The sequence below is a fragment of the Gymnoscopelus braueri genome, assembly GCF_963280865.1.
Source record: "Gymnoscopelus braueri genome assembly, chromosome: 3".
NCBI classification, from domain to species: Eukaryota; Metazoa; Chordata; class Actinopteri; order Myctophiformes; family Myctophidae; genus Gymnoscopelus; species Gymnoscopelus braueri.
Window position 1 is genome coordinate 41,303,854 of NC_137612.1, and position 17,409 is coordinate 41,321,262.

At 40.6% G+C, this 17,409-nt stretch overlaps 2 protein-coding genes across 2 annotated transcripts; one reads left to right on the forward strand and one right to left on the reverse strand.

Annotated features, from left to right (window-relative positions):
* Positions 1-733: 733 nt before the first annotated feature.
* On the reverse strand, positions 734-5,032 carry mlnl (motilin-like). Its single transcript, XM_080423357.1, has 5 exons — positions 4,805-5,032; positions 3,394-3,524; positions 2,626-2,730; positions 1,935-2,040; positions 734-851 (listed from the first exon to the last, which is right to left on the reverse strand). Exons 2-5 carry the CDS (start codon positions 3,511-3,513, stop codon positions 844-846), a joined length of 339 nt encoding a protein of 112 aa, XP_080279483.1. The 5' UTR covers positions 3,514-3,524; positions 4,805-5,032; the 3' UTR covers positions 734-843.
* Positions 5,033-12,237: 7,205 nt separating this feature from the next.
* gnrh2 (gonadotropin-releasing hormone 2) lies at positions 12,238-14,054 on the forward strand (the record flags this gene model as incomplete). Its single annotated transcript, XM_080423542.1, has 3 exons — positions 12,238-12,375; positions 13,452-13,535; positions 14,016-14,054. 3 exons carry the CDS (start codon positions 12,238-12,240, stop codon positions 14,052-14,054), a joined length of 261 nt encoding a protein of 86 aa, XP_080279668.1.
* Positions 14,055-17,409: the final 3,355 nt, after the last annotated feature.

A 17,409-nucleotide genomic window follows, 5' to 3' on the forward strand; every position in this document is an offset into this window, starting at 1 on the left:
TTGTCGCTATTCTTTAAAAAATAATTTCGATGAGCTCCCTCAATTTTAGTGGCTTTGGAATCCAGTATGAGATTATTTGTCAGCATCTCATAGATGCTGTGCTCTGTTTCAGCCACGTTGTCTGGGTCTAAAACTCTCTATAATAATATTGTTTTTCCAAAACAATCCATCTTTGTTCCAACATTCATTGTGTGAGGGGGGCTTGTTTAGGACAGTACTTCTCAAAGTTGGGTCCCCAGGGGCCCAGCCAGAGAGTCCCCAGCAAAATGAGTTTATAGCATTAACCCTATTTTATTTCTTCAGATTTTGAAAAATAGTAATGCAGAATCTAGCACTATCTGCATGAAAGAAGACTGTGCTGCCTTACATTTTACAGCTAGTGTGCAGTAATTGCATCAGTGGATGTTATGTATTGACGTCTATGGTTTTGACACATCAATTTTTTTTAATCAAAATGACTTCAAGTCGTTTCTTGACAACGAGTAACATGAGGGTTAGCTGCTCTGTATCGAATGGTGATAGACAGATACAAGCTGCTTGGATATTTTTGTGTTATCTTTTAGCATAGCTTTTGTAACTGTACTGCTGTACTGTTTGTTCCCAAACTTGCCAATAAAGTATTCTATGTTTTCTCTAAAGGATGCTGACACCTTGTGGCGAGTTAATGGTAAGTGCATCTGAATGTACACGAGAGTGTGAATGAGGCAGACAAGAAGGTAAAGAGTTACACAGTCTCTTCCCTTTATTGATTAATTCATGAAAATATAATAAAATATTTGTGCATTTTTTCAGTGCTGATGGGAGAATTCAGGCGGCTTTCGTCTCCAGTTGGATTCTGCTTCACTATTTGGCTGCAGAGAGAGCGAGAGGGAGAGAGGGAGGGAGGGAGAGAGAGGAAGAAGGGAGGAAGGGAGAGGAAGAAGGGAGGAAGGGAGAGGGCGGGGGGGGGGGGGGGGGTTGATTTGATTTATTTAGATATCATGTTAAAAGAAAAGTACATGAAATACATTTCACAGAAATAACACATCAAGGATAAAACCACAATAAAGACTAAGACTTATTTCCATTGTGGTCCTTGGTCTTGCACAGACACACATAACAACAAATAACAGACATTGTTACATAAGACACTCTAAAAACTATAAAACCATATAAACCATAAAACTAAAAGCTGATTCACAACCTGAATAAATACAAATAAATTAAACAAACAATCATGCTATATACCGCAACATTTTCTAGAAGCCATGATTTGACCATTTTCTCAAACAAACTATTGCTCTTTTGGAGCATGCTCTGGGAGAGACAGAGACAAAGACGGAAAGAGACAGATAGAGATAGGCAGAGTTCCAGGATATCAAAGTGCTACCATAGTGGTCACTTGTACTTGACACCCTTTGATAAAGATAACAATGATGGTCATGAGTGTCAAGTTCAACTCAGGAGTTGTTCAGTAACCGTTTCACTGTCATTTAATATAGGCTACACGCAGTTAAGTCCTCTCCTCTGTGTTAATGTGTCCATTTGTAACTGTGTGAGAGTGACCCTTACAGGTGGTTACATTTGCACACGCTCAAGGAGCACTTCACCAATTTTCAACCTTATCTTCATATAATTGGTCCTCAATAATGCTCATTATGAGATGGCACATTGTCCGTCTACTCACTCTGTGTCTCATTGGTGGACTATGGACAGTTGGGAAACCTGCCTACCAATGACATCACCAATGGGGATTCTAAGATAATAAAAACTACAGCCTTTATCTTCCTGCCAAGTCATGAATAAAAACTATTTTTGAAATAGTTAACCCAATGTAACAAACCTGCCTACTGATGATGTCAATGGTAGCCGAACCAGTTATATGAAGATAGGTTGAAAATGGGTGAAGTGGTCCTTTACATGAACACATTTACTGTGTATTCACACACTTGTACCTTTTTGGCTCTCCTCCACTATTTCATGGATGATCTCTTCCAGTACAGGGGCCATGTTTTCCAACTGTTTTGCTGACAGGCGAACAGAAACCTCCACCGTTTTATCCTGAACACACATACACACACACAGACGCACACACACATGGACACAAAGGTGACAAACAGATTCATTCAACAGTGTGTGTGTGTGTGTGTGTGTGTGGGGGGGGGGGGGGTTGCGTGTGTGTGTGTGTGTGTGTGTGTGTGTGTGTGTGTGTGTGTGTGTGTGTGTGTGTGTGTGTGTGTGTGTGTGTGTGTGTGTGTGTGTTGGGCCCCCAAATAATTGGCAAAAGGCTACAATTTGATGGATAACATAACATTAATAGACTACAAAAAAAAAAAATCTTTGAAAAAAATAGTTTTCATTGTGATACACCGATATGGGAACTTAAAGTAGGCCTATACTGTTAGTTCCATTGACCCAAGCCAGGACCCAGTTGATTGCTTGATCATTAAAAACTGAAAATGCACACGGCCCAGTGGGTCCACCCATCTGACCCATCTGAACAACACAGCCACAAACGCTTTTTCGATTTTCAAGTGGGCCCTGATCCCAAAAAGGCTGAGAAGTTGAGAACCGCTTCTGTAGAGTGCATAATGTATGTGTGCATGTGCAGTGTAATATCACACCACACACATGTGTGTGTCTTACAGGATGATTCCCGCCAATTTCTGCCTCAGGAAGTTGCTGGATGGTGACGTCTTCAAACTGACCGTCCTCTGACCGGGGCTCCATGACTTTTTTACCCTCACGCTCCTGAAACACACAACACACACACACGCACGCACGCACGCACACACGCACACACGCGCACACACACACACACACACACACACACACACACACACACACACACACACACACACACACACACACACACACACACACACACAGATGTTGTAGATGTTGCGATCGTTGACACTGCGTTTCACAGAAGTACAATAACATGTGTCTGCTTCTCATCTATTTCAGGATTCATTTTGATTACATAAAAGAAAAATAGAAAGTATGGAAATAATATAAAAGATTATATAAATATTAAAATGTTATGGTGGAGTATTTACAAGATATTGAATTCAATCTAACCACTTAAACCTTATATGCTCAGTTGACCGGGGTCACCCAGGGCTCTATATTCGGTCCACTCCTTTTTTGTTACCGCAGCACCAAATCTCTTTGCTGAAAATAGCCCATCTACAAGCTTGTAGATCCGTCATTTTAACTGAATGATCAACCCAGAATGGGGATAAATAATTATTTGGTTGCCTTGGGGTGTATATTTGATTTCTTCTGTACAATAAATACTACATCTTGAGCGTCAATTTAATTCAAAGAATGTTAAGGACAAAATGTGTCTACACTCTCAGAGTTAAGTGAATGCTCAGGATGTTTGCTGTGTGCTTGCAGTGTTCCTCTTACTTTCATCTTGATCATCTCGTTGGGGCTGAAGAAGGTGATGTGTCCCTCTGTGCTGTCAGCCAGCATGGCGACCAGGCACACCAGTCCTACACAAACCACAACTACACTGTGCATCTTCATTCTGCTGGGTCCTGAGGATGCACACAGACACACACACACACAGCACATTTGTAGACTTGTGTTAACCACTTAAAGACTTTAGTAAACTGGACCTGAGTTAGCTCTGTACTTTGGACCACTACTTTGTCTACATGAATCTCTTCACCAAAAACAGACGATCTACAAGCTCACAACGTGTCGTGAGCTTGTAGATCAGCTATTTTTGGTTAATGTTCCCCCCAGTATATAGATGCTGGGGTCCAAGTGGTTAAAGTGGAAATTCAGTTTCAGCTTCACCCAGATGATGGCTGCTTAGATGGTCAGGATAAGTGGATATGTGTCTTGCTCAGGGACACTTCGACACATGGGCAGGCCGGGAGGAAAACCGGTGACCCTCTGATTAGCAGACGGCCTCTATAGCAACTAAGCTACGACCGCCCCTAAACAGATGCTACATAAACAGATATGCATGTGTATGCATACAAGCACACACGCACACACACAAGCACGCGCACACACACACACACACACACACACACACACACACACACACGCGCACACACACACACACACACACACACACACACACAAACACACACACACGCACACGCACACGCACACACACACACAGGCCCATTCATATTAGCACATTTAAACCCAAATATGCCTTATATATTTGCTGTACAATGATATATTTTTTACATATTTTGTTGAATAGTAAAAAAAAAAAGGAAACAAAACAAAAAAAAAAATTTGAAAATAAATTGACATTTTGTGTCTACAATGATGATAAATTAGGGACACCATGGTTGAAGGGTTTATTGTGAATAGATTTTCCCATACAAGTGAGTGAGTGAGTGGCATACTGTAGAGGCTAAACCACTTCCAGAAAGTAATGAATGTTTGTTGCTGCTATGAAGAGAAGAAGCCAGGAGATAACACTCAAACTAGGTCAGCGTGCATTACAGCATTTGACACAAGATACAGCGTGACTCAAACACTACTGAGCCCACCAGAGTTCAGAAGGGGTCCCATATCATTATGCAATGGAGGCTCCGAAGGAGGGAGTGAGAGATAGAAAGGCAGTGATTGAAAGATAGATACTGTACAGAGAGTGAGAGCGAGAGAGAGAGAGGGGGGGGGACTTTTTTGCAATACAAGAGTGATAAGAAATTGATGAGAACTGCACTTTTAAAACTCATGCTTACAAAACTCTTCCACTGTACACAAAGGTGACAGAATAAAGAATAGCATTACAAACATAGTACACAGGGAGAAATAGAAAGAAAGAAAGAAAGAAAAATATACTCACGTGCTGCCGTGTCAAGCCTGGGTCAGTTGCTTAGGGAAGTGTGTTCAAAGGAAGAGCTGCTGGTGTGAAGAACAACTGTCCCCCGAACTGCCTTTATATCAAGTCTTCTCCTGATGCCTGGATTTTACTGTCCTCCCTGACATCCACTCCTTCAAGTCCTCTATACTACACCACTATGGAGACACAGATATTCCTCTGGAGTCCAGCTTGTGTGTTTATGACTGTAGTTAGCTGTCCACTCTGCGTCTGCCCTTCCCTGACGGGGGTTTTCTCGGACAGGACACGCTAGTATCTCACACTATACTGTACTGTATGTCAATGTATTTCAGCGGTATCTGGATGTTGTTCAGTGGTTTCGTGGGTAGATATGCAATCTACTTTTGATTAGGTGTAATACTTTATTGTTGAAATTTGTGGACAGAATGTTGCATATAGCTACGGTATGTTGTATGTCACAGTGGATTTGGATTTGGCAAACCAGGGAGTTAGTGAGCCTTAAACGCTGTTGGATTTCCAAATCCACCTTTGAACAAATCCATATATAAATAAATAAATGTCAACAATTAGCAACAAAGGTCTTACTGTGTTTAAAAATACATTACTGGGAAATATTTTCTGCATGAGTGCGTGCCTGCGTGCACGTGTGTGTGCCGTGATTTTAAAGGGAACATGCAAAAAAAGGAAAAACATCATCTGCTCAATGGGAGGTCACTCATAAATTCTTAGCTCTCGAGTAATATCCTGCATACTGTGACATTTACGACCTGCCAGTAATTTCCCTTTTGAGCAAACAGACCCACATGCCTCCATTCCTTGGGAACACATGAATCTCTGGAGAGCCGTTAATGTGCTCTTTCCTGATATGACACTTAAACGGTTCCCCGCATGCTGTTGAAATGTTATCTCATGCTCTCTGGCCAGGCTCAGATGGTTGAAGGCACGGCAACATGGACAGTTACTTAGTTATTTGTTGTAACCCGGCCTTTCTGAATGAATGGTTACCACTGAAATATTTAGCATAACGTCACTGTCAGGTGGAAACCTTGTATGTCCAACAACGTTCCTTTTTTATTAAAAGAAAAGTAAACAATTGTGACAATAGCAGAGCTACAAGCTCACAACGCGTTGCATTGCAACGTGTGTAGATCTGGTGTTTTCACTACTTTTGTGTGACACTCTTGTATGATGAAATAGGGCATTAATTTGCGAAAAGACATAAGAATAGATCATTCTTTGATGGCTTGCCATGGAACGTTGTGTTATCAGTGCCTTTGCTACCCTAACAGTATGACATATTGAGAGATGCCAGTGATCTACTCACACAATTACAATTCCAACCATTGCAAATGTCCACATTACTTTTCAGTCAGAGGCGTTGACCAACTGACCAAGTAACTTTACGTTTTACAGCCAGTACGTGGCGTGGGATGTGCACAGTGTCAGTCTGCATGCTACACAGTGGTGAAACACCACATATGAACAGTCAAACAGCAGATATAATGAGCAAATATACAGTGAGTCTACAGTGAACATAAGCAGTATACAGTCTGTACTGTGTAGACCATGGGTCTTCAACAGGGGGTCCGGGACCCCTAGGGGGTCCTCAGAGTTACTACAGGGGGGCCGCAAAATCTTTGTGTGATAGGATTTTCTTTTTACATTAACCACTTGAACCCTAGCATCACTATTACTTTTAAGAACTATTAAGAACTTTAGGCAAAAATAGCCGATTTACCAGCTCACATCGCCCCGCGCTGTGAATTTATCTATGAAATCTATGAAAAAGTTTATTCCGTAAAACAATTGTTTGTTTGTTTGTTTGTTTGTTTGTTTGTTTTTTTGTTTATTTTCAATTACAAGAAAAGATTCAGTAAAAAATGTGAAGGAGAATGCCTAAAAACCCTCCAGGGGCTTGAAAGTGGCATTCTCCGGGAATATTTGTACATTTGTAGGAAAACATTACATCAATGTGGAATATACACATTAAATTACATTAATTACAAATTAAACATTTTATAGACATGTAATACAGATGAAGAAACAAAACAAAAAATATCAATATGGACAATATAACAAAGAAAGAAACAGCAAAAACATATTGGAACAATAAAAGACAAAGGAACAAAAAGTAAACCTCTAGGGAAAATATTGTTATATTATATTAGGCAGACCATATACCATATACATATACTGTAGAATGTATTTGGTGGTTAAGAGAAGCGATTTCAGAACCTTCTTGAATTGGTGAGAAGACAACTCCCATAGATGTAATGGCAGAGAATTCCATATTTTAGACCCTCTGAATCTTATATTAAACTGAGTTTGAGAGGTACGGTCCTTTGGGGGTCTGAGGTTATTTGAGCTGTGTTGGGTAATTATGGACCTGAAAATTATACTCAAATATTATGATGAAAAAAGGAGGGAAGGGTTCTCCCCAATGAGCCATGAACAAATAGACCAATTTGAAAATGGTTCACTTGGTAAATACTGAGGACACCTAATCGAATAAACAAAGGCTGAGATGGATGTACACAACTTATTGTTCTTACAGCTCGTTTCTGAAGACAATATATGGGCTCAAGTTTGGTCTGATGAGTACTAGCCCAGACTATATTAGAATAATGAATACACGGATAAATCATAGAATAATATAACATAGTGGCTACCTCAGAGCTAATCAAATGACGGGTTTTACGTAAGATACCAATACTCTTAGCAATTTTTGTGGATATGGCCATAATATGTGATTTCCATTGTATACAATATGTAGTGGGGGTCCCTGCTTCATCTCTCTCTCTCAGCTAGGGGTCCATGACGCGTCAATGTTGTCAGTTACTGGGAAGTCGGAGGTCAAGAAATTCCACAGAGTAGGGAGTTAGAATCTCAAGAAGGGGAAGTGTACCGGATTGCCTGATTGGGTCATTATTATTAGGAAATGTGCCCATATAATCACATGTGTCTGCTCACTCATGCATAAGATACAAATCAGTTAACATGAGTTTAATGGAACATTGGATAAAGTAAGAGAACAGAATAAGGGTAACCGTGGGATAGGAATAGCAGTGGTTCTTTTTGTTGCTCTGGACCACTCGCATATTTCAGTTAAATAATGTCTGGGCTTGATATGATTTACATGCAACAAATCAAATCAAGCCCTTAACAGTCATTATTTCATTTCAAGCTGACAAAATACTGCTGAAAAGTGAGTTTCTAAATCGTTTTGAATGTTAGGAAGTGTGTAAAACACTGGAAGTTTAGCATGTTCTACCTTCATGAAATCATGTGCACTTTTGCTGAGATCGTCATTATCCAGGATGTCCTTTTCCATGGATGGATTCCTGAAATTCTGTGGTGGGTTTTTTGTTTTGTTAGTTTTTACAGTCATTCGATTGTCTCTCAACTTCCTTCTCACCCCCCTTATTGGCTGGTTTCATAATAATTGCAGTGGCCTTTTCAACTCCATGAGGGCCTTTCCTTCAGCTTGTGTCATGTTGTATGTATGTAGGATGAGCGTCGTGCTTGGTACAGACATGCGCAGAGCAAGTTCTGTCAGGAAACTCAGTGCAGTTGTTGGCGGCCGACCTACTCATCCCTGCTTGCTTTTGCTGCTGCTCTCACCACTGCTATCTTGCTCAAACACTGCTACATCACCCTCCACCACCCCAGCTACCACCTGTCGTTTTGGATCTGCTGCTTGTGTACGGGCCGGGGGATTCAGAGTCCCTATGGTTGGGAGATGCGCTTTATCAGAGTGCCTAAAAGCAGATCCAATTCATTGCCAAACCATAATAAATATATTGCTCATTTTATATTCAATAAGAATATTTTATCCATTGACAAGTTGTCCTGACTGAACTCTGTATTCTCCTTTCTTGTTTAGGGCTGCATTAATGTCTCTCTCCACCAGACGGCAGTATGTATTAAGTGAGACAGCCTTGCAGGATATCAACACATATTCATTGACAGTATGACTGTCATACAGTTGGTTGTGGGTAAAGAAATAAAATAAAAACCTAGGCCTTCAGTTCACGCTGAGCTGAAATGTCCGTGTGTGTAAAACATAGCCTGATTGAGATATTAATCTAGGAGTGTATCATCATCTTTATCTCCTGTCCTGTCCCCTATAGGGGCTCAGTCCAGGCATTGTCTTAATCACTGGTTCTCAACTTTGGTCCAGGGAGCTGTAGGCTCAGATTTTTCTTCTGGTACTTTAAAAAAGAGTTATATAAATAGTTAAGAAAACGACAGTGAACCAGAGCGTGGGCAGAGAGATTGCTCTTAAGACAATAGGCGCTGAAAGCTGCTCTGCTTTGTAGACTGCACAAAACACCCAGATTCTTTTCAACCTGCAGCCAAAGTGTGATTATTGTTTGGACACCCCCCCCTCAAGCAACCCTTAGGGCCTGGACCCCACTTTGAGAATCACTGCCCTAAGGCATTCTTCCTAATTAAGACTAATTGTGCAGAATTGTCCAAGCTTCATGTGTAATATAGATCAGTCACTCTTGTCAAGTGTCCATCTGCAGCTGTCTTCAATAGTGTTCGACCTTTACCCTCAATCAAATATTCATGCTGTTGACATGGAAGTGGCATTAATTAAGACCCGATTCTACAAATGTCTTCTAAATCCTTAATAGTTTTCTAAAAAACGTATGTCGCTATATCAGTGGTTCTTTTTCATACTAAGGACCCCCAAAATTGTATGTATTTGGCCGCCGACCCCCATCTGAAAATGTTTTGTGCCAGGGACCCCCAGGAGCAAAGACTTGAGTTAACGCTTGCTTTAAAAATATACCGGTATTCAAAGATTTGCAAACATCTTCCCAATTGTTCAAAAATAGTAGATCTACAAGATCATAGCACGGCACGAAGTGACACGCTATGAGCTTAAATATCTGCTATTTTTGAATAGCCAAAGTTAAAAAAATGCTTTTTAGCCAAATCTAAAATGACACAGATACTTTCCCGGTCTTAATGGGTTAATTTAGCTTTGTACACCTTGTATGTTGATGTCTCAATGTGTGTGTGAATGGAAAGATGGCTAGCAAGACACAAAATATGTTTTGGCTTACATTGCATCCTGTATTCTGTTGTCCTACTACATAATGGAGTGCCATAAAGGAGCACTTCACTCATTTTCAACCTATCTATCTTCATATAATTGGTCGTCACTAATGCTCATTATAAGATAACAATTATTTCCGTCTACTCACCCTGTCTCTCATTGGAGGGCTATATGGACAGTTCAGAAACCTGCCTACCAATGACATGATTGACATCATCGATGGGCATTCCAAGCTAATAGGAACTACAGCCTTTTTCTTCCTAAAAACCTAGCATACTGAAATAGAAGCCATTGTTCTTTTATTGATATGAAAAAAGAAGACGTTTAAAATGTTTGAAATGACCAAACCTGCCTACCGATGATGTCCCTGGTAGGTAGGTTTCTGAACTGTCCACAGACCTTGACACAGAGTAGACAGACATCGTGCCATAATATGAAGATGGTGCCATAAGATGAAGTGATTATATGAAGATTAGAGTTATAGGTGAAGTGGTCCTTTAGGAGTATTTTTGTTTTGGTCACATCATTCTGTGTTCTGTCCCAGGGCCACTACATCAACACTAGCCCTGGTCCAGAGCGTTAGTGAGTTCTGGACCAGGGCTACAGTACATCAACACAAGAAGTGTGTCAAGCCAGTTTTGGGCTAAATACAGTCACTATCAGTAGTATCTAATTGTAATTGTTAAATATCTTTATTTGGGGTTCTTTTATGGGGGATTTGGCCAAATCCAGAGTGTTCATTTAACTCAGAAAATGTCAGAGTTCACTTTACCGTGCAGGTGGAACATCGATGTGAAATTGCAGCACATCTGGATGGAAGTTCCCCCGGTGCCACCTCACGTCCACAGGTGTCTCAGGCAGGAATCACCGGATGTCTCGTCAGTGACGCACGTCTAACTGCGTCATGGTGGCACGTGAACCAATCCCCTCTCATCATCTGACATCCCGTGTCACTGCTAAAGCCAGCAGTTCAACTAAGTCAACAACAGCGGGGTCACCTTGTCAAACTCTCCCTGAACAAGGTACTCGACCTGCGTCTAAAACCACAGGAAAAAAAGAGCGTGTCAATATTTTAATCGATTCATTCACCAGGAAACGCCTGATTGAGAGGTATTAGAGGTATGTGTGGCGGCCAGTGCCGGAAGCTGTGTGTTTACTCCTGCGGCCGCCCTGACCCAAGAGGTTAACCGGAATGGGTCCGTGCGATGGTCAGAACAAAACATGGTTTGATCTGATGCTCTCACTCGCTGGTAACCGGAAGTTACTCTGGGCACCATTTGTTTTATATTTATTTAATTTGTATTATTACTTTTTATTTACATTTATAGTATGAATTGGGGGCCAAATACATAATCTTTTTTGATGACAATTCTACAATTGCTACAAATTGCTACAGACCTGTGGATATCCAGTCATTTTGGGCATAAACAATAAGTTCAAGGGTAGATTTAGGCCTGATAATGAGGTAGCATTAAAACAATTGTACCATAGGCCTGATAATGAGGTACCATTAAAAAAAAAACGGAAACAATGTTACTTTAGGTGCCCGCTCTACCTGTATTCCTCTATGCTGGCACCAGACTCATTGGCAACAATGCCATTGCCAAGGATTAAAGAAGATCAATGTGAGCATGTCTAACGGATTTGTTTACATTTGTACACTCTCACAGTTAAATTACCATTCTGTGGAGAAGGTTCGGTAAGCCTGTATGGTGTGTGGCGTTCGCTGCGCCGCGTGTCTTCAGTGTGTTTATTGGGTGGCCATGAGAGTCCGGTGGTGGGTGGGTGATGGTGCAGGACAGGTGATGTTTGAGGGTGGAGGAGGAGGGTGCGGAGACGGCTGCGTGTGAGGGGATGAGAGGCAGAGGCTTCCCAATGGGGTCAGCTCTGTTTGCAGATGATAATTGGAATTTAGTGGATCTTATACGCATCCGTTTGTCCCCCCAAAGACCACTCACCTGACCACTGGGAATGAAAGGAGCCAAGAGGTCAGGGTGGACGTATTGTGACGCAGGCTGTGAGGGAAGCACTTTGGTCCCGATGGGAACATATATTGAGAGCTTGTGAGGATCACTAGAATATAAGCTGCACTATAAGAGGAGGTGAGAGATACTTGTTGGCTGCAGAAAGACAGAAGTGAAGCGATCTCGTCGAGGCACATCAGGGTACGCCTGCAGAAAACCAGAGTGAAGTGAATTCCTTGAGGAACATCAGCGGACACTCACAGGGACAAAACCACCAGATATACGAGCAATAGCTGGAACTATAAGGTAAGGTACCACTGACCATCTGAGCAGCCATGTGAAGCAGCTGGGACTTAACAAAGGGACTTAACAAAGGTCCCCCCTTTCTCTCTATAGGTGAGAATATGACATGTGTATCTGGGCTTGTGTTGCTGCTGGGTGTGCTGCTGTGTCTGGGGGCTCAGCTGTCCCATAGCCAGCACTGGTCCCATGGTTGGTACCCGGGAGGCAAGAGGGACCTGGACTCATTAGCCACTTCAGAGGTAGGCCCGTCACGATTATCACATAATCGTCTGATCACAATTATTTGAGATACTCGCAATTATTTAGCAAAATCGTCATGATCGTTACTATGTTGATTTTTTTGGTACAATTTGAACATGTTATTTCCACAATTAGTTTTAACTTATTTTGAAAGTAAACTTCAGTCATTTCTTGGTATAGGGCTATTTTAGTTATTTGACATATCTGTCCTATTGAATTTGTCTTTACGGAACCTAAAAGGCAAACAGAAATGTAGTTTGTTTTGTAATATGTATTCAATGTCCAAAACACAATTAAATCGTTAATGGCAATTATTTGTGTGACAATTAATCGTCAAGTAACATTCATGATCGTGACAACCCTACTCAGAGGCAGGGCCCTGGGCACATTTATACTTCATCTTAGAGAGAGAGAGAGAGGCAGGAAAGGCAGGAGAGCAAGGGGGGGGGATGACAAGCAGTAAAATGCCTTGATCAGATTCGAACCGGGGTCACCTTCGAGACGGAGCATTATGTGTTCTGTTCTGTTCTGTTCAGTTCTGCTCTGCAACCCCTTTGGGGAGGGCTTGATAATTGAACTTTACCATGATCACACAAGTACATACAATTAGAGAATGTACAGTAAAGAATGGCAGAATGTCTTTCTAACAACAGTTTAGACAATCATGTTATTCCAGAACAAATCATATATAACAATAAACTCGTCTTGGAGCGGGGTACCAGATACAGGCACCTATCCCTTATGCCTAATCTTATTAGGCATTTTTTGGTATTTTGAAAACCATTTAAAAATAGGGAAAACAGCTGATCTAAATCTACATGTTGTGAGCTTGTATTTTCACTATTTGAAAACGTTTTTCAAAATACAAAAAAAATGGCTAATAAGATTAGGCATAAGGGAAAGGCGCAAGATAGGGCCCAAAGTCTTATCAAATGAGGGCCTAATCCTAATGCATATCAATTTGAGGGTTGTTGACACAAAAAAGGTTGAGAACCACTATTACAGAGGACCCATCTTGATTCTCTACCAGATTGCACAAGCCTTCCCTTTACCTAACCTGTCTTCGTTTTCTCAGATTTCAGAGGAGATTAAGCTGTGCGAGGCAGGTGAATGCAGCTACCTGAGACCCCAGCGGAGGAACATTCTGAGAAACATGTTTGTAAGTGAACACATGAGCACTGGATAATCACACTTAGGGTTGGGCCAATATATCGATGTTATATCGACGATATCATGATATGAGAATAAATATCGTCCGGGATTTTTTATATTGTAATATCACAACATGGCATAAGCGTTTTTTCTCTTCCTGGTTTTACTGACTTGAGCCTTATTTTATACTTAGACAACTTGTAAAAATTAGAATAGCCGATAAGCTAATGATGTCGGGTGAGCTTGTAGAGCTGTTATTTTTGCTTTTTTTTTTTAATGCATGAAAAATTTAAAAGAAAATGGATATTATGGTCACAATACAATTTTATCATGACAATATCAATGAGGTATTTGGTAAAAAATATATAGAATTTTGTTCATTTCGCCCAGCCCTACCCTGCATAAGTGAAATAATAGCATAATAGCTAAACAGAAGAACTACATCTAATATTGTATGTGATAGGCTCTAATATAATTATCTTCACAGTTGGACGCCATGGCCCGGGAGTACCAGAAGAAAAAGTGATAACTTCTCTACCTTGCTTTTCTATCTGATCCAAATGAGTTGATCAGCTCTCCACATATGTTTTATTTTCCCCTTGCATATCAAATTAATTTTGGTCTTTGCTCTAATCTATTATGAGTCAATGGTGTGAAATAAATGTGCTTTCCAGCATTCTGTGCTATTTGCTGTTGTAACAAATGTTTCAAAATATGTTATCCTGTAATAAAGTATTTATTTTGTTATCTATGTGTCATCTTTGTTGATTTGGCTGAGTGTAAAACAAGTGAAGACAATTCATAAATGCTCAATCTAATTAGGTCTATCATTTGGAACACATAAGTTTCATGCAAGGCCTCTTTCATGAGCCAGTTGGAATAAGGCCTTTATGGTTATTTAAATTGGGGTAATATAGGTACGGTAGGCTACTGAAGCACTGAATATTGTCAGAAATGTTTGAACTTGGGCAAAATGTGTGGTGTGCAAGTCCAAGTTAGGTCTCAAATAATCTGAGATCATTCTGAGTCTAGTTTCAAGTGGTCAGAGCAAGTCACCAGTCAAGTGTTGGAAGTCTTTCAGGGCTCTGAATGCTGACTGCCAATTAAAATGATATGGCACCAGCTCTAGTGGATGGATTTTAATTTAACTTTGCAAGTGCTGCAAAAGGAAATGTATATACATTCATTTGCACACTATACTTGTAATTCAAATATGAATCGTGATCACAGACTAGACCGGTCTGGTAACTTTGCTTTAAAACAGATTTCACAGATTTATTGTACATATATTTTTTTCCCCTCTTTTTTATTTTTTTGTTGTACATAGTGTTATTTTTTTTGCTGTTTATTTTGTAATGATATTTGAACTGTGGTGCCACTATATATGCCTATGAATTGAATACCAAGGCCCTCATTGGAAACAAGTCCGCAAGGACTTTTATGAACGGACCTGTTAGACAAAGTATTTTAAATGTAACTGTGCTGTTTTACATTTTTTTGCCCAATAAAATATTCAATCAATCAATTGAAGGGATAGCCCCTTGAGATGCAGCATCTCATATTTGAGGGGGTCCCATAAAAACATGAACAACAGACATAGATACATACAATACAAGTACACAGATACGTTTAATCACAGATAGCTTGCTCACCCTCTCCCACCAACCATCATCACACCATCAGCTGTTAATGAACAGAAGAGAAAGAAGGGTACAGTACAAATACATCAGTGTATCCCTACAAGTACAGTCAATTTAGAAGCATTAACAAGTCTATCATGTACTGTCATTGTGGCATAATTGTGTGGAGGGTGCATGGAGGCCCTATCATACCAGCTGGGTACAATATACAGAAGGAAATGGCGCCAGTAATATTGAATAAATTCCAAAAACAAAACAAAAAGACAGCTCTATCAAATAATAAGAAAAAGCAGTCTTTCGGTCAAAGTAAAGACTCAACTCTGTCTCAAATCCAGACTAGGAAACATAACCAAAACCAGTAAAACCAGCTCAATTAATCATTTTCACAGCAGCTATTTTGAAAGGTAAACACAACTGATAATAATAATATTAATTATGCATATATTTCATTTAGGTGTCACTGTGTGCCATCTTGGGCACCTGCTGTACAGGCAACTGCTTGCACACAGAAACAAACACACCTACAATTAACATTATTACCTTCAGCTGTGTTTACCTGTCAAAATGGCTGCTGAAAAGGGTTCATATACTAGAACTCATCTAAGTCTTGGCTGTATGAGGTAGTGTGAAGGGCTGAATATCCTTATCTTTTTGAATGACCTCTGTTCTCTGGGTGCAGTAAACAGCTGATTGTTGTGTATAATTTGGGAGTACAGAAAACGGTCATGGACGCAATAATGAAGGGGATGTCTAAAGCAAAGGATGGGGTCGTGGCAGCAGCAAAGAAAACCAAGCAGGGAGTGACTGGTGCAGCTGAGAAAACCAAAGATGGGGTTATCTATGTTGGTGGGTATTAGGAAATCAATCAATCGGTGAATGATTCTAAAAGTCTTTAAAAATATTGAAATTATAGAAAGTGGGTTGAACTTATCACAATGAGCTATTATTGCCACAATAAATGTGCATTCTGACACTCAAGTGACAATTAGTTTAATACTTTTTGCAATTTTGTGGGCTGTCAATTTTGTGCTTTAACTGCAGCTTCATTTGCATCTATCAACAGGTACCAAAACAAAGGTCAAAGTCACAACAGTTGCAGTTGCTGTGGCCCAAAAGACCGGATTGGCCAAGAAAGAACCAGCAAAACAAGAAGAGGATGCAACAGCATTTCAGAATGAAATAGAATTGCCAATAGATGCTGCACCGGTCCAGAATGCAGTAGGGTCACCAGTAAAGGATGCTGCAGCAGTCCAGAATGCAGTAGGGTCACCAGTAAAGGACGCTGCAGCAGTCCAGAATGCAGTAGAGACACCAGTAGATTCTGCAGCAGTCCAGCATGCAGTAGAGACACCAGTAGATGCTACAGCAGTCCAGAATCGTGTGCAGAATGCAGTAGAGTGACCATGACAATGCTGATGCTACATTTGAGAACTCTTGATGATAGAAATGTAACCCAAGTGTTTTTTACCAAGTTATGTATGATGATAATTGTACACCAGTGTATGTGTGTACGTGTGTGTGTGGGTCTCTTAATATTTGTATCTGCCACCTCTATTCCAGCTGTTAACACTGACTCCCTCCCAGTGGGAATGCAGCCTAACTCCTGTAGGAGGTATGTTTATGAGTTCAGCATTGTGGCTTTGATGTAATAAATACTATAAATATTCCACGATTCCCAAATAAAAAGCATTTGTCTATATAAAATGAACAGTGTACATACATTATTTCTTGAAAAGGAAATCTCTACTCTTGTACAGTATGTGTATATTGCCACTGTTATGCAATGGACTATACAATGTTGGAATATACAATCCATCAGTGGCGGCTGGTGGATTTTTCCCCGGGTAGTGCAACACCAAACATTAAGCCAATAACATGTACTATGTTATCACACTCGTTTATGTTGATAGGCCCTGCCCTAGGCTAGTAGTCATTCATTTGTGAAAGACAACTAATGAGCTATGATTATGCAGTACTACACCTTTTTGTACTTAGGCTAATAAGCTGCTGAGGGTAACCACCGTGGGGTGCAGTGCTCTGCCCTTCAGCATCTCTATGATCAGAGGACAGCGAAGAAAGCAGCAATTTAAGATCGCAAGAGACTCAACTCCTAACCTCAGCACCTGCTTCGAGGTCCTTCCCTCAAGTAGGAGATATGGTGCCTCTCTATTCAAGAAGGCAAAGGCCAGTGGCAGTTTCATCCCCTCTGCCAGTAAGCTCCTGAATAAACATAAACCCCCT